Raw genomic sequence first — 24,150 nt, 5'->3', positions numbered from 1 at the left:
TAATTTGAGCCTTACAGTGTTGATTGTCTTTTCTCACATTTTTATTGTGTATTCAAGTTTAGCATTTTAAGTCTGACAAAAGGCTGAGGATGCCCTCTTGTAAGGGCGAAACATGTACCATTAATCTATGTATATAGCTGTTTTATAAATGTAACCACAGAACAGTGTGTTGTATTGAAAAGGTGGAACATTAAAAATACCTTTGTTGTTTCTTATGAGTGGTATGTTCCGAGCTGTCAGTGGAGATATGGCGTGGAATGACATCAGTAGACGAATAAGTTTGAGTGGTATCTTTAAAAGTAGGAAAGATCACAATACGAAGATAAAGTTGGAATTCAAGAGGACAAATTGGGGCAAATATTTGTTTATAGGGAGGGGAGTTAGTGATTGGAATAACTTACCAAGGATGATGTTCAATAAATTTCCAATTTCTTTGCAATCATTTAAGAAAAGTCTAGGAAAACAACAGATAGGGAATCAGCCATCTGGGCAACTGCCCTAAGTGCAGACCAGTATGATTGATTTTGATTCCCCCTTTAATAAACAAACATCACATTATTTCATATAAGTTGAGTGATTTGTTTGTAGTAATTTTATCCCATATTTCATTTCACAAATTTGTACTCTAATCTCAGATATATTAATAATCAAATGTTTGCATGTTGTATGTTCCGACTTTTTTTTCATTTCATTAGTTTTGATTAAGCAAAAATGTTCCCTATGAAATGCTGCAAATTTTGACAGTGCTTTAGTATGGAGTACTAAGTAACAGCAACTTCAGTCTTGCAGGAATCTTGAGTAGATTTGTGAAATAAAATTTGTAATGTGTACAGGTAAACATATCTCCTTCACTGCACTCGTCATCCCCGTTGGACCTTGCTGTGAAGGGTCCTATGGTACGTGATCTAATGAACATGGCTGGTTACCACATCCCCAGCAAGTTAGCTGCATCTTTGCATGAGGAACTTCTCAATTCATATGGAGTCAAAGACAAAGTGTCGTCTCTTTGTTTTGATCGACGGTTGTATACCACTGTACTCTCCAAGGAAGAGCGAATGAAGCATTCCACATTCCAGAATTCTCCCAGGGAAGAGGTAAGCAATGTATATGGTCAATAGTGTGAATTATTTTAATATTTCCTCCTAAGGACTTCCATTCTATGCAATGATTGAAAATGTTCTTTGCATTTAATCATAAGTACCTTCTTTGTGTATATATTTCTCCCATATTTTTGTTTTCTCTAAGCATCCCAGTGGCCTTATACTCTTGTTCATTAGTCTGTTTCAAAGTGAGTGAGAAAATCACATTTTTAACATTTTACATCGGCAACATGAGAGGAACTGGTAATGACTTGTCATTAATAAGTAATAAATAACAGATACAGAGCTTGAAGTCTATATTAAAGATCTGCAGATGCAACAACACAGTAAAAAGGCATATGACTCTGTGGACAGATAGAACTTGTTTGACACGTTAGAACAATTCATATTGGACAGGAAGATGTGCTGTCAGACCCTCACGACGCACATCATCCTAAGTGACATTTCGTGAAGAAATCTGAGCCTTTCAAAGTACATATCGGTGTCTGACAAGGAGACGGTGTCTTTCCACCCTGTTTTAACACGTTAACATTGAGGTGGAAAGTTGCTTTTTACTGGAAAACTGCGGAAATGCGATATGTGTATTTCAGGTTGTAATGTGCGTTTTTTCATTCCTAGATGATAACCAAAGATATATTTTTATTTCCAAAGTTACCATTTTTCTCTCCCCCTATTGGCGTGCCACGGTTATTAGGTTGGCTGTGCAATTGAAAAAGCACGCATCATTTCTTTTACAAGATATTAGAGAATTTCTTTTTTGTTGTTGTTGTTGTTGTTGTTGTTGTTGTTGTAGCACACTCTGTTGTGTGTTGTGTTGTGAATGGTTAGTTTACGTGTCTTTCAACGTTTTCCTTGTCGTTTATGGTTCTGTGAGAAGAATTTAATTCAAGTTATATGGATATCTGTGCTGAGTGGAGCCATGAATGAACATTGAAGCACTGTAGGACTAATATAATACTTTCTGAAGTGATGTAACAATAACATGTAAGAATAAAGCAATAATAGTTCAAATTCACATTTTTCCTTGCCACTAAGAATTCACATTATTTTCCTTGCCACTAAGAATTGAATTCTGATGGATGATGTCACCTGACTGATGTCAGTGAAATTCCATACTTACTTAATTACTTGGACGTATTCGTCACCAGGTATGACAACCACCTAGCATACAGTATTAGGAAGCCTACAAGCATGGCTATCGCTATAAAAAAGGACTCCACCCACCCTGAGGTACACAAAAATGCAGCCTATTACAGCATGATTAATAGGGCATTCAACATTCCCCTATTGAATGAAAACCTAAGTAAAGAACTAGATACATTTGTGTAGAAAAAACAAGTGCCCTTTATGACATAATCATTCCATTACTCAAAAGCCATCAACAAGAAAAATATACAACTATTCCCCCACTAGATCCAGATCCTCCCTCACCCACCCAAATCACTTCCCCTAATCCTTCTTCTCCCCGTCGACTACTCTCAACACTAGCCCTCTCCATACGATGAGCAGTGCACAACGCACCTCCAGCGGGGCAACGAGCATCCAGCCTCACCATCTGAGTAAGTAAACGACACCACACCTTCCATGTCATATTCCACACAACAGACGTCTCACATACAACTTTCCTCTTTTCTATTTAGATTCCACAAGTACCTAAGAGCTCAAAATCAAGACTGTTATTCCATAGGACAATTCCACCTATTTCAACTGCATAATAATCAGCTAGAAAACTTACATTAATAGAACACGACAGCCAATTTCCACAAGTCGATGTGTACCAATTTAGAAAGGTAAACAGTGCCAACAGGCATCAGGACAGCCCTGCTAGCACTAAATGTAACGTATCTCATTACCACTTCATTGCCATAAGCATTACATACCAGGACCTTTCAAACGCAGTTTAATCATGAAGAAGATATAGAACTCCAACACAAAGATGTAGGCATAATGAAACTTATAAGGGATCTATGGACATGTCAGTCAAAAATTTTATTGATTTTAACCTGTTATCAATGTTTTTTACTATGTTTTTTAACTACATTCTTAGATAAAGATAAAGTGATGTTCAATGATTTGTATATGTTATTAATCTTATGTTCTCAAGCAGCTGAGGATGATCGATTGTAGATCAGAATCGATCCTGCAGATGGTGTATTTTTAATGTTAATACAGTAGAAGTTCGATATAGCGAGTACGGAATATAGGGAGAACTCTGCTATAACAATAGCTTTTCAAAATATTTGTCCCAAATGAGTAAATTTATAATCCCAAAATAAATGGTCTGTTATTGGACATTATAAATTTTCCAGCTAACTCATTCCTGGTTGCCATTGTCCCGAATGAGTAAATTTATAATATCAACATAAATGGTCCGTTATTGGATATTATAAATTTTCCAGCTAACTCATTCCTGGTTGCCAGTGTTTCGCCCTCGTGTGCTAGGTTGGGCTCATCAGTTAGTACTTAGCATACCTACCAAGACGCTGGCTAGTGCATACCGTGGACGCCACTGCGTAGGCTACTTGGAGCCACCGGAGTGCCAATGCATTTTGAGAGACTTTGTCTCTTTGCCATAATTGATGCCTGCTTGGCTATCAGATGATATAGATTTTGATTCCCATACGGAATCTGAAATATTTGTCCCGAATGATTAAATTTATAATACCAGTATAAATGGTTCGTTACTGAACATTATAAATTTTCCAGCTAACTCGTTCCTGGTTGCCAGCGTTTCACCCTCGTGTGCTAGGTTGGGCTCATCAGTTGGTACCTAGCACACCTACCAAGACGCTGCATACCATGGAGGCCACTGCGTAGGCTACTTGGAGCCACCGGCAATGTCAATGCACTATGAGAGACTTTGTCTTTTCCTGTCCCTTGAAAATTCCTATATTAAACTGTGTATTATCCTTCATTTACAGCAAGAACCCTATCACTGATGCATCCAATATTACGAGTGATTAAGCGTGCATAATATTTTTCGGTATCAATATTTATGCACTCCAGCAATTTTATTGAATGTAATCGATCATTTTTGGTACAGATTTTTCGCTATGCGCACTAGCAAACACATTCATCGACATTCGAACTCAAAAGCGATATCGGAATCGATTATTAATACTTGTCGACTGGTGTTCTATAAGCACAATTCTACCATGGCCGATAGCAGTAGTTCATTCGTTAGAAACAAAGGATGAAGTAAACAATCGCTTAATATTAAAACTATGTACTGAAATTAAGCAAGAATGTGATACACATCAAAATATGTCACAGAGTGGATGACTGATTTTGGAGGTTAGTTTGTTCAGTAAAACCTCGTTAGGTGTTTCTGCAGGAACAAGGAAAGATAATGTGTTAAGCAAGAAAACGTACTGTTGAATACACGATTAGAAACTATTCGACACAAATATGTAAACACTTGATGTGGGGTTTGTTTTCGACATGCGTGCTGTCTACCAATTCTAAAGATGCGATCAGAGTATTAAAAGGTGTAAGAAGAGGCGAGAGAACTAATATGAAAACCTTTTCCATTGGGGCTTATTAAATAGTGTATTAAAAGGTGTGTAAAACACTTGAAAACAAATATAAAAACGTTTGCACTGGGGCCCCATAAAAGTATCTGCACATTATTGCAGATCACACACTTTATAAAACAAATGCTGAAGCCTTATATTTCGGACCAGGGGGTTAAACGTTTTCTGGTCACACTCTTCGACCATGAAATTGGAAGATGTACAATATTATAGGGAAGGATCCACCTTTCAATACTCCGTAGTAAGTTGAACTAAAAAGTAGTTAAAACCTGTTTATTGGGACCGGTTTCAACACATTTCAAGTGTCATCATCAGCCAATTAGCGAAGATCTTAAAACCACTAATATATTGAACACAGGCAAAAAATTAACATTGTATCATATCGTAGCAATTCAGTTAATGTTCAAAACACAAAAATCACAGTCAAGAGAGTAAACAGAACATCACTATCTTGCGCCAAAAACAAATATAGTTGAAGTTCATAAGCAGATCAAGTATGCACTTATGTAAAGTCGTTGCTAGGCAGGTCTTGTAGGCATTTGTTTCTCCGGCCGAAGAGTAAAAGGTGACGTGAATGAAGTCTTAGGAAAACAGTGTAGGATTTAATTTCGTCAAATTCAAAGTGGATATATAGGTTTTAAAATAATTTAAAACGTTAAAAAAGAATAAAGCCAAATAAAAATATATTAAAAAATAGGAAGAAATAATGAAAGAAATACGAGGTTCAACTCGAAACAACTTGCCGTAGTAATTGATAAAGAAATGATAAATAGAGAGAGGGGGTGGGGAACGTTTATTAGAGGGTGGTGATGTTGGTGGTTATTGTTATTAGAGGAAATACAATTGGGCAACAATCATTTATATAACACTAATTCGGGGAAATAAGAGGAAGAGAACCGACGCTTCAAAAAATGAAGATATCGGTTAAAGGAAGACAAGGGCCACGAAGGGCGTGAAAATGAAAGACTCCCTAGCCCTCGCAAACCTAATAACATGGGGGTCGGAAAAGAACAAGAGTTGACCAAGGGAGGTCGGACAGGATAGATAAGGTGAGGAGCCTGGCACAAGTAAGTGGAAGCAATGCCAGGACTCGGCTAAGGGCCCCGTGGTCGCCAACCCACGCTCCGAAGTTCAGAGCCCCTGGGGGATGGAGGGTGGGAAGGAAAGAAAAATGGAAGGGATCTGATACTTCGAAAAATGAAGATATCAGCCAAAGGAAGACAAGGGCCACGAAGGGCGTGAAAATGAAAGACTCCCTAGCCCTCAGAAACCTAATAGCGTCGGGGTCGGAAAGGAACAAGAGTTGACCAAGGGAGGTCGGACAGGATAGAAGAAAGTGAGGAGCCTGGCACAAGTAAGTGGAAGCAATGCCAGGACCCACGCTCCGAAGTTGGCGACCACGGGGCCCTTAGCTGAGTCCTGGCATTGCTTCCACTTACTTGTGCCAGGCTCCTCACTTTCTTCTATCCTGTCCGACCTCCCTTGGTCAACTCTTGTTCCTTTCCGACCCCGACGCTATTAGGTTTCCGAGGGCTAGGGAGTCTTTCATTTTCACGCCCTTCGTGGCCCTTGTCTTCCTTTGGCTGATATCTTCATTTTTCGAAGTATCGGATCCCTTCCATTTTTCTTTCCTTCCCACCCTCCATCCCCCAGGGGCTCTGAACTTCGGAGCGTGGGTTGGCGACCACGGGGCCCTTAGCTGAGTCCTGGCATTGCTTCCACTTACTTGTGCCAGGCTCCTCACCTTATCTATCCTGTCCGACCTCCCTTGGTCAACTCTTGTTCTTTTCCGACCCCGATGCTATTAGGTTTGCGAGGGCTAGGGAGTCTTTCATTTTCACGCCCTTCGTGGCCCTTGTCTTCCTTTAACCGATATCTTCATTTTTTGAAGTGTCGGTTCTCTTCCTCTTTTTTCCTCGAATTAGTGTTATATAAATGATTGTTGCCCAATTGTATTTCCTCTAATAACAATAACCACCACCATCACCACCCTCTAATAAACGTTCCCCACCCCCTTTCTCTATTTATCATTTCTTTATCAATTACTACGGCAAGTTGTTTCGAGTTGAACCTTGTATTTCTTTCATTATTTCTTCCTACTTTTTAATATATTTTTATTTGGCTTTATTCTTTTTTAACGTTTTAAATTATTTTAAAACCTATATATCCACTTTGCATTTGACGAAATTAAATCCTACACTGTTTTCCTAAGACTTCATTCACGTCACCTTTTACTCTTCGGCCTGAGAAACAAATGCCTACAAGACCTGCCTAGCAACGACTTTACATAAGTGCATACTTGATCTGCTTATGAACTTCAACTATATTTGTTTTTGGCGCAAGATAGTGATGTTCTGTTTACTCTCTTGACTGTGATTATTGTGTTTTGAACATTAACTGAATTGCTACGATATGATACAATGTTAATTTTTTGCCTGTGTTCAATATATTAGTGGTTTTAAGATCTTCGCTAATTGGCTGATGATGACACTTGAAATGTGTTGAAACCGGTCCCAATAAACAGGTTGTAACTACTTTTTAGTTCAACTTACTACGGAGTATTGAAAGGTGGATCCTTCCCTATAATATTGTACATCTTTTTATTTCTCTATTCAATATGGAACAATCATGAAGTTTTTAACTTTACATGAAATCGGAGTTTAAACTCAGCCATGTGCAAAAGAAATGACTTTGACCGTCATCTTGAATGCGACTACACTTGCATTGTTGGATGCGCTTGAGAACGGTTGGCTGTTGAGAGAGCTCTTGCATTATTGTAGTGATAAAGTAGTGAAAACCTATTGAAATAGCTTAATTTTGTGTATATCTGATTCATTTAGTGCTGTTTATATAGTGGTGTTTAGTGCTTGTTGGTAGAAATTGGGAGTAGTAATAATTATTTAAATTTTGTAACAAGTAATTCAGTTGGTCTTCAGTAAATTACGTTTTCTAGGTTAAGCAGGCTAGCTAGGTGCACCTTGTTTCGAATTTAGGTTTAGGTAATACTTTAGGTAACAATATTAACTTTAAAAATATTTGTAAATATCTGTAGATTCATTGGTTGTACTTACAAAGGCAGATTATCATAAGGAATAGTACCGTAACTTCTGCAGCAACTTCTCCGGTATTTCGTATAGATATACGTTCAAACTATCGCGAAGGTAATAATTTACTACATTAAAAAACACGATACGCCTGTAAACTTCCATTTAAAAAGAAGTTAAAGAGATTACACGGTAATAGTTAACAGTCGTATTGTTATTGATTATTGTCGCTCCTCATATTCAAATATTGCATTGTTGGCTACAGTCGTGAACACAGGGTGTAGTGTAGTCAAGTAAATATAAATAAAAATCAGCTGACCTTGTATTCCGTTCATTTGTACTTCTGAGTAGGTAGTTAGTATCCGTAATTTATATTTCGCTCCCTCGATCTTTCAGTATTTATGAGCGGTTAGCTAATAATAATAAAGTTCATATATCCCAGTAATTGCAGTTCAAGTCCCTGGAGTAGTAGTAGTAGTAGTAGTAGTAGTAGTTTTGATAGAAATATTTGAGAAATTATTGTAGACAACCTCGTATTTTTCAGTAGGCCTAATTAAGGACACTTTTTTTTTTCTCCGTCCCGTGGAGTAGGGAAAATAATAGTAATCCACCAGCTGTAATAATCACATTTCAGTAGAATTGTAGTGAAGATAAGGTATAATATATTAGATAGTATCTTGCCAGTTATATTCGTGTTTTTCTTCGTGTATGGCAATCCTTTTGATACTTAAGCATTTAACCAAACGCAGTGTAGTGTAGTGTAGATACATTGTAGTATAGATACAGTACATTTAGATAGTGCCGTATCTTGCGTGCTATATTCGTGTGTTATCTTTCGTGTATATCTATTAGACCGTAATACTAATAATAATTTGTCTAAGCATTTAGCTTCATTGGTAATCTTTGAGTACAGTAGTTCTTGCAAATTTCATTTCTGTTGTGCTTAGTAGTGACATACGGTACGGTACCGGTATCGTAATTAGGATACGTCTGAAAGTAGTTTAAAAATTACTGCAGTGTACTGTACAGTAGTATACGAGTAATATCCTATTAGAATTTAGTGTGCTTATTTTATTATTGTAAAATATTTGTGTAGTACTGGTGTGGTAGAGGTATCCGTAGAAACTCTTACTAAAATATTGTTGAAATTAGGATAGGCTTAATTGCAGTTTGGAATTGTGTAGTTCTTGTGTATTACTTTCGATATTCAGTAATTAACAGCAGCTTTTATCCTGTTAGGGGTTGTAGGATAAAAAAATAAAAAAATAAAAAATAATAGAGCACGACTAAGTAGTATTGTAGTGTAGTCGTATATTAATTACCTTATTGTTGTGTACTATCCCAGACAATATATCCCTCCGTTCATTTATTTTTTTGCAAATAAGTTATTTTATTTTTTTAATTTAAAATTTTCCCCCCCGTAAAGAATGGCTAAGGAGCGCGAGTGTACTTATTGTGGGTGTGGTGAGGCATTGAGGGGTATGAGGGAGGAGTTGGAAAGTTTGAGGGAGATAATTAGGATTCTCACAGAAGACAGGAAGGAAGATAGGACTCCCTCAAACAACGTACAGGTTACAGTAGGTGTACAAGAGGGATGGGAAGGAAAGGGAGGAGTTGTAGAAGACAGGTGGTCTAATGTTTTAAGGGGAAGGAGATTGCAGGCCAAGGGCTCTATTCAGGATCAGAATTCAGGACAGGTGTCTGTGCGAAATCGGTACGAGTCGCTCCAGGTAGAACAACAGAGGGAAGATGAGGGACAGGGAACTGTTGCTGAGATGCGTGGAAGTAGGAGGAAGGGAAAAGGTAGGAAAGGGAAATGTAGAGTAGAGGATAGGAAAAGACAGGTGGAACAGGGTCATGGGAAGGAGAAAAGGGAGGAGGAAGTAGCTTCTGCAGCTATCAGGAAAGATAGGGCTGACCAGGAGGGTAGGGTTGAGGCTCTGGTCATGGGGGATTCCATCGTTAGACACGTGGGGAAAGTGTGTGGAGCAAAGGGAACCAGGGTAGAATGTTATCCAGGAATTAGGTTGAGGCCGATGTTGAGGAAAGTAGAAGAGAGGGAGGAGGGGAAGGAGAAGGTGGTAGTGTTTCACGTTGGTACCAACAACGTAAGGCAAGCTGATATAAGTACCAACATAGTTGGAGATGTGTGGGATCTGGTAAATGCAGCACGGGTGAGGTTTAAGAAAGCGGAGATTGTTATTAGTGGAATACTGTGTAGGAGGGATACTGACTGGAGGGTGATTGGGGATTTAAATGAGACTATGGAGTGGGTATGTGGGAAACTGGGAGTGAAATTTCTAGATCCTAATGGGTGGGTAGGAGAAAGGGATCTGCGCTCGGATGGCCTTCATTTAAACCGCAGTGGTACGTACAAGTTAGGAAATTTGTTTGGAAGGGTAATAGGGAGGTACATTCAGGGAAACGGGATGGCCTAGGGAGCGGTGATAAGGGAACAGGGAACTGGAAATCAAGTAGGGATGACATAAAATTGTTAGTGTTGAACTGTAGAAGTATTGTAAAGAAAGGAATAGAATTAAGTAATTTAATAGATATATATTTACCAGATATTGTAATAGGAGTTGAATCATGGCTGAGAAATGATATAATGGATGCAGAAATTTTCTCACGGCACTGGAGTGTGTATCGTAGAGATAGGATAGGAAAGGTGGGAGGGGGAGTTTTCATTATGGTGAAAGAAGAATTTGTAAGCTACGAAAAAGTTAAAGATGAGACACATGAAATTCTAGGTGTAAGGCTCATTTCTAAAGATAATAGGCAACTTGATATATTTGGAGTGTATAGATCAGGAAAGGGTAGCACTGATGCGGATTCGGAATTATTTGATAGGATAGTCAGCTATGTGGGAAACGACATGGAAAGAAATGTGATTGTAGCGGGAGATCTGAATTTGCCAGATGTCAATTGGGAAGGAAATGCGAACGACAGGAAGCATGACCAACAAATGGCAAATAAGTTAATATGGGAAGGACAGCTGATTCAGAAAGTGATGGAACCAACCAGAGGGAAAAATATTTTGGATGTGGTGCTGATAAAACCAGATGAGCTCTATAGGGAAACTGAAGTAATAGATGGTATTAGTGATCATGAAGCTGTTTTTGTGGTAGTTAAAAATAAATGTGATAGAAAGGAAGGTCTTAAAAGTAGGACTGTTAGGCAGTACCATATGGCTGATAAAGCAGGTATGAGGCAGTTTCTAAAAAGTAACTATGATCGGTGGAAAACGGTAAATAAAAATGTAAACAGACTCTGGGATGGGTTTAAAGAAATTGTTGAGGAATGCGAAAACAGGTTTGTACCTTTAAGGGTGGTAAGGAATGGTAAAGACCCACCTTATTATAATAGAGAAATAAAGAGACTAAGAAGGAGGTGCAGACTGGAAAGAAATAGAGTTAGAAATGGTTGTGGAAGTAAGGAGAAATTGAAGGAACTTACTAGAAAATTGAATCTAGCAAAGAAGGCAGCTAAGGATAACATGATTGCAAGCATAATTGGCAGTCATACAAATTTTAGTGAAAAATGGAAGGGTATGTATAGGTATTTTAAGGCAGAAACAGGTTCCAAGAAGGACATTCCAGGAATAATTAATGAACAAGGGGAGTGTGTATGTGAGGATCTTCAAAAGGCAGAAGTATTCAGTCAGCAGTATGTAACAGAAGTAATAAATTTACGTATGATAACAATGACATTTACAATAAGATACAAAAGTTGAAAACTAGAAAAGCCGCTGCAATTGATCAGATTTCTGGGGATATACTAAAGACAATGGGTTGGGATATAGTACCATATCTGAAGTACTTATTTGATTATTGTTTGGCCGAAGGAGCTATACCAGATGAATGGAGAGTTGCTATAGTAGCCCCTGTGTATAAAGGAAAGGGTGATAGACATAAAGCTGAAAATTACAGGCCAGTAAGTTTGACATGCATTGTATGTAAGCTTTGGGAAGGCATTCTTTCTGATTATATTAGACATGTTTGTGAAATTAATAACTGGTTCGATAGAAGGCAATTCGGTTTTAGGAAAGGTTATTCCACTGAAGCTCAACTTGTAGGATTCCAGCAAGATATAGCAGATATCTTGGATTCTGGAGGTCAAATGGACTGTATCGCGATTGACATGTCTAAAGCATTTGATAGGGTGGATCATGGGATACTACTGGCAAAAATGAGTGCAATTGGACTAGACAAAAGAGTGACTGAATGGGTTACTATATTTCTAGAAAATAGATCTCAGAGAGTTAGAGTAGGTGAAGCTTTGTCTGACCCTGTAATCGTTGAGAGGGGAGTTCCTCAGGGCAGTGTTATCGGACCTTTATGTTTTCTTATATATATAAATGATATGAGTAAAGGAGTGGAATCGGAGGTAAGGCTTTTTGCGGATGATGTTATTCTCTATAGAGTGATAAATAAGTTACAAGATTGTGAGCAACTGCAACATGACCTCGAAAATATTGTGAGGTGGACAGCAGGCAATGGTATGTTGATAAACGGGGCTAAAAGTCAGGTTGTGAGTTTTACAAATAGGAAAAGTCCTCTCAGTTTTAATTACTGCGTTGATGGGGTGAAAGTTCCTTTTGGGGATCATTGTCAGTATCTAGGTGTTAATATAAGGAAAGATCTTCACTGGGGTAATCACATAAATGGGATTGTAAATAAAGTGTACCGATCTCTGCACATGGTTATGGGGGTGTTTAGGGGTTGTAGTAAGGATGTAAAGGAGATGGCATATAAGTCTCTGGTAAGACCCCAACTAGAGTATGGTTCCAGTGTATGGGACCCTCACCAGGATTACCTGATTCAAGAACTGGAAAAAATCCAAAGAAAAGCAGCTCGATTTGTTCTGGGTGATTTCCGACAAAAGAGTAGCGTTACAAAAATGTTGCAATGTTTGGGTTGGGAAGAATTGAGAGAAAGAAGAAGAGCTGCTCGACTAAGTGGTATGTTCCGAGCTGTCAGCGGAGAGATGGCGTGGAATGACATTACTAGACGAATAGGTTTGAATGGCGTCTATAAAAGTAGGAAAGATCACAATATGAAGATAAAGTTGGAATTCAAGAGGACAAACTGGGGCAAATATTCATTTATAGGAAGGGGAGTTAGGGATTGGAATAACTTACCAAGGGAGATGTTCAATAAATTTCCAATTCCTTTGAAATCATTTCGGAAAAGGCTAGGAAAGCAACAGATAGGGAATCTGCCACCTGGGCGACTGGCCTAAATGCAGATCAGTATTGATTGATTGATTGATTTTTTCAATCTACTCGAGTCCAAACTCAAAGATGCGAGTTTCAACATACGCGCCACAGTTGAAAGATATTACAAGTTGAAAGATGCGGATGCCTGTCCACTTCCTGGATTTTGTCTTCATTAGTAAGCAATTTCACGATTTTTTTCAGTATGTATAATTGCATTAATAATTATAGTATATTGGTTCCACCTTTTTGATACAAAATGTTCTGTAATGTAAGTTTCATTGCAAGTTGTTTATACATGGTACTTGTTTCGACTCCAGATCTGGGTAATCTTCAGCCAATGGCACAAATTATACATGGCATTAAAAAGTCCAAAAACAATGTACAAGCACATAACATAAAACTAAAGAGTCCAAATACAGTGTACAAGCACATAACATAAAACATGCATGGATTAAACTGATCAATTAAAAAGATTAAAATTGAGGAATGGTCACAGTAATGTTGAAACTTGGTCGTGCATATAATACCTTAGAATGGGGCATTTGAAAGCCAATGGATTGTTTTTAGGTAATGATTCTTGATGCTCAAGAGAATTTAATTCAATCAAAGTTATGATAAATAACGTGTGGAATGTAATTGCGCACAGAATGTATAATTGGGCTACCACAAGACAAATATCATCATGCTAGTCAACACTCATGCGATTATGTTCTTAATCCGTATGTTGTCTATCCACGTGGCAAATATTCGTCACCCTTCACTGTGTCACTCAGCACTTCAGAATTGAATGCGAAATACAAACACAAATAGTCTTACTGGGTTATTCAGCAATATCAATGAAAACTGGAAAGCATACTGAGGCTAATGCTTGCTTTCTGAAGCTATAATTTTCTCTGTAAATTTCCGGAATTCAAGGCCATTTCCTGTTTTCACGTAACTTTCCCCAACCTGGCTCCTGTGGAGAGGGCTCTAATCTCTGTTGAAAATCACGTTCCTTTCACAGGGGATGACAAAGAACAATTTCAGTGCTGGAAAAAATGTGATCGTACTGAGCAGTAATAATGAAAATTTGTGACGCATTAAGTGAGGTATGTTTACATTATTATTATTATACACTGTTATGCCTTTCAGTGTTCAGTTTGCAAGCCTCTGTGAATTTACTAAACGTCGCCAATGATCCTCTGTTTGCAACTAGTGCTGTGGCCTGATTTAGTTCTATACCTCTTATGTTTAAATCATTAGAAATTGAGTCTAACCATCGTCGTCTCAGTCTCCCTCCGCTTCTCTTACCCTCCATAGCAGAGCCCATTATTCTCCTAGGTAACCTATCCTCCTCCATTCGCCTCACATGACCCCATCACCAAAGCCAGTTTATGCATACAGCTTCATCCATCGAGTTCATTGTGAATCGGGACTTCAAATTTACGATGGGCTAAGCGATAAATTGTCTTAAATGAGGAACGCGCTACGAGGTTTCACTATATTTTCTTGTGTCTGGTTAAATTTCGGAAAGGCTATTCCAGAGTAATTTATAGCGAAAAGGTTATCATTACTGGTGCTTGAAATATGATGAGGTTAAGTTAGGTTAGATGACTCTTTTTGAGTAAGAAAACTGAAACTTTTGCCACAGAAGCCGCTGGAGTGGTACTACTTGAATTTTTCAGAATGAAATTGAACATATGTGTTCACATTGTCTCGGAATTAGAAAAATAACTTACGAGTAAGCCGTATTATGGAAATCTGTGGAAATTCAAGATTTGAACAAAAGGATTGCCATTACATACCGATTTTAATGTGTGTGGGTTTTTTTTCCAAATTTACAAAAAATCGGATATAACGACAATCCGCTATAGCGAGTAAATTTTTCGCCGTTATAAATTCTCGCTATAACGGACTTCTACTGTACGTTGTACTTGTAACAAGCAGTGTTGATTAGGTGGAATTATCCCTATTATATAATTTGTTACATGTAATTTTATCAGTCTGTTCATCACTGCGTTGATGTTAATCAGTTAAGTTTGATAGAAAGTGTAAGTATGATTATCATGATTCTTCCTTCACTTGTGTTTAGTACTTGGAGGACATCCTGCGTAATCTGACGCCTGACGACATTCGCCATCTGATCCAGTCAGAGGATGAACTTACCCAAGCTGGAAGGTAAGTTTTGAATTTAAATGCAGTTATAAAAATAAAATAAATGTTTTGAATTTAGTTCAAGACAACTTTTTAAAATAAATTTTAGATATCTATTTACTATATCCATTATATTTATGTTTCACAGATTTCTTAGGGTTTTTCCAACTCCGGAGACATATGTATATCATGAATTCTTTGAGTCACCGAGATACTACAACTTGATGTTTGATGCCTGGGAGACAAAATACAACCATAACAGAATTGAAGGTGTGTATTTTTGCCTGATAGTGTAGTTCTCTTCTGCATTCCTCTACTTAACTGTTTCTCCAGGGAGATTTTCACCTGCTAGGTGCCTGCTGTGTGTGTGACATTTATACCTATACGTTTAGTTTAGTACTAACATATTTTTATGTTGACTGTGACTGTTTACTAAATTACTGTATCCATTAGTAGAACAGGATTTTTAATGTCTTTTTACCCTTGAGCAGTGATTTTTTTCTTCATGAAAATAAGATAATATGTTATAAGTATTGTTTTATTTTCTGAAGACTAATATTATAAAAGTAAAATAATAAAATAGTAATAAGTGTCATATTTTGAGTCTGCCATTGATCATAAGTGGCGCAGCAGTTTTCAAAATGTGTTCTATTATGGAGCTGTTATCTAAAGAAAAACAATTGAGATAACATAACAAATACTGTATTCAGACCTCTCTTCAGTCTTTTCTATGTGTCTCCAAATATTGTAAAAGTACTTACAATGGGACATAAAACCAATAAGTCTCATGTGCCAGTAACCTTATAAGATGTTTGTGCATTGGATATCAGTACGAAGTCAAATGGAAGTTCTGACAAACATCAGCACAAGCTCAAACAAAGTACCAGTGTATTGCCACAAGATGTCTGCACACTGTCAAACATCAGTTTACTTCAGTACTGCTTTGGTGCAAAGTTCAATATATGCAGTTGCTATAAAGAAGAAAAGTAAAAGTAAAATATGTTTCTGATCGGATTCTTCACATAATGCTGAAATTGGATTCTTCCCAGAACATCATCATCATTCAGTGCTATGCACCACAGACTGGTTGTGAAGATGAAGAAAAACATTTTGAAGAAGACATAGAGGAAAGAATAAGAGGAGATGGAACGATTATCATAGGGGATATGAATGCTCAAGTAGGAACTATGAGAGATGGATATGAAAGTATTCTAGGAACACATGGCTGGGGTCCATGAAACACAGAAGGAACTAGTCTATTTCATCTCTGCCTGAGGAACAACCTTGTAATAGGGAACTCATGGTATCAAAAACAAAAAAGCCATAAGGTCACAAGATATGGATGGGATGGAAAAAGTGAATCTCTTATAGATTACTTTTTGATCGAGAAACAACTACAAAATAGACTGTTAGATGTAAAAGTGATTCTTAGTGTCTCCCTGGAAAGTGACCATAGACTCCTTATTGGATACTTCAAGTTTAACAAGTTAAAAGAAGTAAGAACCACACAGGTAAAGAAACTCAAGACTTGGAAGTTGAAGGACAATGATAGAATAATAGAGTTCCAAGAAAACATCAAAGCAGTAATACCAAAGACAGATGAAAGAACAGTTGAAGAGGAATGGAAGGATCTGAAAGAAAATTCAGTAATGATGCCTGAGAAGGTTTGTGGACGAACCAGTGGCACAAGAAGATGGAAGGAAACTCCATGGTGGAATGACAGAACAAGAACTGCTGTCCTGAACAAGAATAACATGTTCAGAAAATATTTCAAGGACCGGACTGATCATAATAAGGAACTATACAGGGTTGCTAAAAAACAAGCAAACAGAGTTGTTACAGAAGAACGAGAGAAGTGGTTGAACAAGTGGAGTGATGAATTGAAAGAGGATTTTAATGATGCCTTTGCTGGCAGGACCTAGTGTTTACAGCGCACTATGTCTTCTGGTATGGGCTAGAGCAATCTTGTTACCTTCATTGATCTGTCTCAGCTTTATCCTTGGCTTTGACAAAATGAAAGTGACTGAGGTATGAGTGATGCTAGTAATGCCATTCCTTCTGCAGCCAGTCCCTGCTATGAATGGTGTGAAAATATTGCTCATAGGGTCGGTTGGTGCATGCATTTCAGTGGGCTTGGCAGACTGATATGTAATAGCAACTTCTGGCTCAGTGAGGAAAGCAACGGGAAACTACCTCACTCCTCATTTCCCTAGTACACCTCTTCAGTGATGCCTAGGCCATCTATGACAGCTGATGGTGGAGCTGTTGAGGATCCAACCAGTCTTCGGGCTGAGGACTAAACATACATACAAGAAAATGTTATATGGGATGATGAAAAATAGAAAGAGAGATAAAGAACACTCCAAATACCTAAGAGATGATAATGAAAATCTGATCACTGGAGATGAGAAGATCAAAGAGACTTGGAGGACTGACTTTGATGAATTGCTAAACGTGAATTGCTTGCAGCCTACACAAAAAGACAGTACCCGTACTACCTCCTGCAAGTCTGCCTCTGACAATGGGTTAGACTTAACATGGAGTGATGTAGAATATGCCTGGAAATACATCAAAACTGGAAAATCAGCTGGTGCTGATGAAATTAATGGAGAAATGATCAAGGCTATGGGCACATCTGGAAAACATTGGAGCTACAGATTCTTTCGTAAGATCTGGAAAGAAGGGGACATACCAGTCGATTGGAAAACAGGCATCATAATTCCAATCTTCAAGAAAGGAGATAGAAAGAAATGTTCCAACTATAGAGGCATCACTTTAACATCTCAAGTTGGTAAACTTTATGAAAGAATTATAGAGCGTAAAATCAGACCCCTTATTGAAGAGAATCTCTTCGAAGAACAGTATGGATTCAGGAAGGGGAGATCAACAACTGATTTAATCTTTACAGTCCGTCAGTTAATGGAAAAATACTACGAACACAACCGAGATTTGTGGGTAGCCTTTCTGGATATCAAGAAAGCATTTGATGCAGTGAATAGAGAGAAGGTGTGGGAAACACTGAAGAAAATTGGAATACAGGATGACATGATACACCGGATCAAGAATTTGTATGAAGATACCGGAAGTAAAGTCAAAAGACCTGTAGGAATGACTGAAACCTTTGATATAAAATCTGGGTTAAGACAGGGTGGTGTTCTGTCTCCTCTTCTTTTCATCGCTATGATGAACGAGATTCAGAGAAAAGTTCACCATACCATTGGAGGTAAGAAAATGAAAGCTATCTTGTTCACGGATGATATATGCTTGTGGGGAGACTCTAAAGAAGACCTTCAAGGACAAACAAACTCCTGGACAGAAGCTGCTAAAGAATATGGACTCATCTTCAGCCAAGAGAAAAGTGAGGTTATGGTCATGAGATACGGACAACCAATGGGACACATGAAATAGAGGGGAAACAGTTACAGATGAACCATCAATTCAAATATCTTCGAAGTGTTATCTCTGATACTGGTTCTTCTTCTTCTTCTTTTATGACCACATAGGATCACTTTAGTCAGTCCGTCGTTCAGGTCTCTTTGAAGGGATTGTTCGGGCTTTGCGGTCCTCCCAGTACTTCTTCAGACGCTCCGATCTTCGTGCCCTTTCCTCAGTTGAAAATGTGCGTGTTGTTGGTTTGTTTTGTGTAAGGGTAAAGCGGAGGTTTGTATTCTTGAGTTTTGTATTCAATTTTATCTTATTTTTGGTGTCTTCTGTTGTAAGGCCTATTTCCTTCAGATCCTCTCTTACTTCTCTGATCCATTTACATCCTGTTGTGGTATTTTTTGAGACGAGATTGTGTTGTACTAGTTGTTTCAGAAGTCTCGAGTCCTGCATCCTCATGATATGTCCAAAGAATCCCAGTCTCCTCTTACGCATAGTATCTGTAATGGGTTCTAGCTCTTTGTACACGACTTTGTTAGGTATTAACCGCCACTGTCCATCTTTCTGATATTTTTTGTTGATACAGGTTCTTCCAATCCTCCTTTCAATTTTCTGAAGTCTGTCAGTCTTTGATTGTTTATTCAGGTAAAAGAGTGTTTCTGCTGCATATGTAGCTTCCGGTTTTATAACTGTGTTGTAGTGTTTTATTTTTGTATTTATTGATAGACATTTCTTTTTGTAGATATCCCATGTTAATTTTTGTGCTTTAGCTAATCTATTTGTTCTTACTTGGATTGAGATTTTTTCATTTAAGTTATGTGTTATTACTTCTCCAAGATATTTAAACTGAGTTACTATTTTGATTTTATTACCATTTATGGTGACTTCTTTTAGCTGTGTTGGTTTTTGGGGCATAATTTCTGTTTTTTCAAATGATATTTTGAGGCCAATTTTATTTGTTCTATAGACAAGGAAATTTCCCACAGAATTCAGGCAGGTAGCAACTTTTACAAAATAGTTAGACGTAATATGGAACAAGAAAATACCAAGAAAATGTAAGAGAATCATATATGAAACCTATTACATACCAATCCTGACCTATGGTTGCGAAACATGGACCATGAGAAATGAAGATGTTAGTAGAACCCAGGCAGCAGAAATGAAATTTGTCCGTAGCACGATCGGTAAAACACGGAGGGACAGAGTCCGTAATGAGGAAATCCGCAAGCAGGCTCGAGTTGTAAGACCGCAGGACAAAATAACAGTGCAGCGACTGAGATGGTATGAACATATGCGACACATGCGTGATAACAGATTACCAAAAAAAAATGTATGATCTAAAACTTGAAGACTGGTGGAGAAGCCTTGTGCATGAGTGCATGGTATTGTGCAAGTTCCTTGCAGGTACACTTTTCTCGGAAACAATTGAACCTATAGATATAATGTTTGTTGTGGTTTGAACCTACTTGGGAGCAAGTCTGATAAATTATTTAATGCAAAGAACGTAAAATACGATACGCTCTGTTTTTAGTGATTGAAAAATGTATGTCATTACTAGAGCTGATGTACTGCTCAAAGGTTTAAGGTTTTATTGAAGCATTGTAAATTGCCTGCTTGACTGTCAATGCTTATTTGATGGAGCTTCATTGAAGATTTTGTATTAGTTTCATAGTGCCATAGTATTTGGTGAAAAAAAAAAAAAACAACTTAGAACCAGACAGTTGGATGTGCTATGCTACATTCACATTTGAATCACCCAGAATGGAAACATCCTAAGTTTTGAAAACATAGCCAAGCAAAAAATGTTTTTGTTGTTGAGAAATCCATATATATATTTTAAGATATCTCTTATTTGGAGAAAAGCATTTAATGAAACAAATACACGCTAAATATTAAGAGAACTTATGATGTTTTGATGATCGTGAAATTCACTTCACAAAAGGTACATTCTGCGTGTCATAAGAGTTTACTAAAAGGGGTAACTCTCTATAGACTCTCAGCTAGGGAGCTTGAGTAAATGACTTACGAATCCCTAGCAGAATCTGATGTTACTTTTTCCGCTCACTTACGTAAGGCTCCTCAGATGGTCATCTATTGTTCTACCTTGACGGTGTAGTATTCAATTTGTGAGGCATATGGTGTCTTTAATTTTCATGCACTTCATGACCCCTTTCTTTAACTGTACCTTCAGTTTTCGCAGGATTGGACTACTTCCTTTTTCTTTAAGTGGGAATGGTTGTCTAGTTTTACTTCCCCTTAAAACAATAATCACCACTGCTGTTGGTGAGGGGGTTGTAGAATACATCCATGGTATCCCCCTGCTTGCAAGAAATCATCTTCATTTCCCATATCAAATCTTATTTACATTGATTCAGTAAAAGTAAATTTCCACCTTTTTGATACTTATATTTACTGGACGCAATTTTACGGTAAGATATCTTGAGCATGTCAATGCCGAGAGACATAAAAATGTTCCTTAATGGGCCAACATGAATGCTACCGGTCATCGGTTCACTACTATAGAGCAAGATTTGACAATATTACTTAAAACTAATAACGGTAGTCTACTTAATACACTAGAAAATATATATGTTTATTTAGATCAGCAAAGTAATCAGGATAATAACCTGAATGATATAATTGATAATAGGAACCCTTTATACGAAGGGATATTAACACATCTGGAAGCATTGGGCATTAAAAATAATATAGACAATAAAAGAAAGAAATTGATCAAACTTCCTTCCTCCCGTATATCTAGTCTCCCTACCCCCTCGCCTAAAGCCGAAACCGTGACCGTAAGCGACACACCTCCTCCCCACCCAACAGCCTTGCCTCCCCCGAAGGTAGAGCAAGCTTTGGAACACACACATCATTACTTCACAAGACGGAAGGCTGCATCAGCCGTTGCTCCTCCAAGAACACAGTATATTTGTCGTCAACAACAAGGTATGAAACCACTCTTTTAAACACTATGTTTCCTTGTGCAGATTTAAAACACGCTGTTAAAAGCAATCCTCCATTTTATTTCATTTCAGATTTCGGGGAAGCCCATTTAATAATAGTATGACAGCAATCAGCTTCAGGGATCCTGCATGAACTGAATTCAAGAGACACTTTTATAACATTAAAATAAACAACATTTGCCTCGGAAGGAGCTAGTAAAGAGAGCATCCTTGTAAAAAAAATAGAACAGTAGAAGAGAAAAATGAATTTTCAAAACTCTATTAGTAGATAACTAGGAAGTCATACATCATAGTCGAAAAAAGTGCTGGGGAAAAAAACATTTTTTAACGTCCGTTCAAATTAATAGATATACAGTAAAAGTCCGCTGGCGATGTTGGAGACTATTACTAATACCCAAAGACTGCTGTTCTCTAAAGAAAATTTGAAATGAAAGTAGATAACAAGTTTTCGTAATAAATGTGTAAATAACGTAGCCGATAGCAGTTGTTAACTCGTTAAAAATAACAGCTGAAGTAAACGATCTCTTAATTTTAATGTTATATACTGAAATTAAGTAAGAATGTGATGCACCTCAAGATATGGCAGAGTACATCACTAATTTCAGAGGATAGTTAATTTTTGCGTCTAATTAAATTTCGGAAAGGCTATTCACATGTACATTTTTAGCGAGGATAACTCATTTCTCTACATGCTTTTCAAATATGTTTTCATGACACATATACGGTTAGGTTACATGACGCCATTTGAAGAAGAAAACTTTGGAGTGATACCGTATTCCTCCGAATCCAAGACGGTGTTTTTTCCTCAGAATCTCAAGCGAAAAATCAAGGGTTGTCTTGCATTCGCGCCCTAACAGTAATAAATACCACTGACAACTACCATGGTAACCACGCTGCATCTTTTCTCCCCTGCACACACACACAAAATTAGTTGATAATAAACGACCGCGTCTTTATTATACATCGCTAGCCGTGACAATCGGTTGTACAGTGCCTGTGTATAACGTCACTGGGTCTCGGGAAATAGTGAAGAGAAAATGACATTCTATTAGCCTTTACAAAAAGTTTCTCAAATCTGCAGAATGACATCAAAACATGCAAGCATTCGAATTCTTAGAAAGGCCACGGCTACTCAGTGGCAGAGTTATAACGCGTTCACTGTACCTGACTCTTAGTAAAAATAAATTTTATAGACAGCAAGAATATTTTCGTGATGGATAGTTGTAAAGATACGTGGAACAGGTATTGCCGGCAGATTTTCAACGGGTTCTCGTCGATGTTATGATACCAATTTTAAGTTAATGGTTATTAAACACTTGGAAAAGTAGAATAATTGTGCAGCCGCAAGAAAATATGGCATAGGTCTAACTAAAGCTAATATTTGGCGTCACCGTGAAGACAAAGATACAAAAAATGCATTCAGTGGTCCGCAGCAAGGACGCTTTAAAGAAGTCGAAAATGAAGTTGTGAGGTACCGGTATGTGCACAAAATACGCAAGGACGGAAAGGTCATACCGTGGCGCAATAAACTCATTCGTTGACCTTCAACGTCCGCGATTAGGCCTATAAATTGCTAGCTGCTGAAGTTGGTCAAACCCAGCCAGCGAGACGTGCACGTAGCGGTAGCCGGTTATATCTGACGCTGAGTAAAAGTACCGTAGCAGTTTTATAGACAGCAAGAATATTTTCCTGACAGATCGCCGTATTGTAGAGACGCTTGGAATAGGTATTGCCGGCAAATTTTCAACAGGTTCTCTTTGGTATTATGATGCCAATTTTAAGTTAATGGTCATTAAACCCACGGAAATAAAGAATAATTGTGCAGCCACAAAAAAATGCGGCATAACGAAAGCCAATGTTCGGCATCTAAAATAAAATAAAAATGCGTACTGTACAACAAAGGCATTCATATGATTTCACAAAGCACTTCTTGAACCTGATTTAAATTTTTGAAGGAAAAAGTGGGGGATCGTCTTGGATTCAGAGAAATATGGAACTGTAAGTTTTTCAGAATGAAATTAAAGATACACTTTCACGTAGTATCGCATTTTGAAAAATAACAAACAAGTAAGTCGTAGTGTGGATCTCATTCGCAGAAACGCAAGTTTTGAACAAACTGATTGCCGTTTCATACCGATTTTAATGTGTATGGGGAGTTTTCTGACTTATACAACAATCTGATATAACAGCAATCCGCTATAGTGAATAAATTTTCCGCTGTTGTGATTTCTCTCTATAACGGTCTTCTACTGTAGTTTTAATATAGGTTAAAATAAATAAAACAACTTTCATTTTCATTTTACCGCCCCATTCAACCATCCACATTGTTTTTAATTATTATGATTTTTTTAATTGACAGAGATTTTAATCAAAACAAGGTACTCATTAAGATGTTTTAAGAAGATAATGAACTTCGTAATTTCACCTAAGCATTGTAATTATAGCTGAGGATGTTCCAAATGAAATGAAACGTACTGTAAATGATTAACTGATTTGCTTCAAGCAAATATAAATATCAGAAAGATGGAACTTTACTATTATTGATTCAATCCCCCTGCTTGTCGGAAGAGTGACCGAAAGGGGAACTCCCAGAGACTTTCAAGTTACGAGCATGGTTTGGCGATGACAGGCCTCCTAGTTGAGTCTACTATTGCTTCCACTTGTGCAGCCTTCTCGCTCTCTTCTTTGCTATCTGACCTCCCTTGGTCAGTTCTTGTTCTCTTTCGTCCCTGATGGTATTAGGTGTGCAAGGCATAGGGAGTTTTTTGTTTACAT

General features: G+C 37.7%; 1 protein-coding gene across 2 annotated transcripts in view; it reads left to right on the top strand.

The window, feature by feature from the left end:
* Positions 1-24,150, top strand: part of LOC136858771 (tubulin polyglutamylase ttll-4) — a 407,488-nt gene that overhangs the window by 223,770 nt on the left and 159,568 nt on the right. For both annotated transcript variants that reach the window (XM_067138563.2, XM_067138562.2), the window contains exons 12-14: positions 834-1,094; positions 14,967-15,052; positions 15,177-15,298. In XM_067138563.2, the coding sequence (XP_066994664.2) occupies positions 834-1,094; positions 14,967-15,052; positions 15,177-15,298 (469 nt within the window). The remainder of the gene's footprint in view (positions 1-833; positions 1,095-14,966; positions 15,053-15,176; positions 15,299-24,150) is intronic.

The sequence above is a fragment of the Anabrus simplex genome, chromosome 1 (genome assembly GCF_040414725.1).
Source record: "Anabrus simplex isolate iqAnaSimp1 chromosome 1, ASM4041472v1, whole genome shotgun sequence".
Taxonomy (NCBI): Eukaryota; Metazoa; Arthropoda; class Insecta; order Orthoptera; family Tettigoniidae; genus Anabrus; species Anabrus simplex.
The sequence above is the reverse complement of the archived record's forward strand: the minus strand, read 5'-3'. Positions and strand labels throughout refer to the sequence as shown.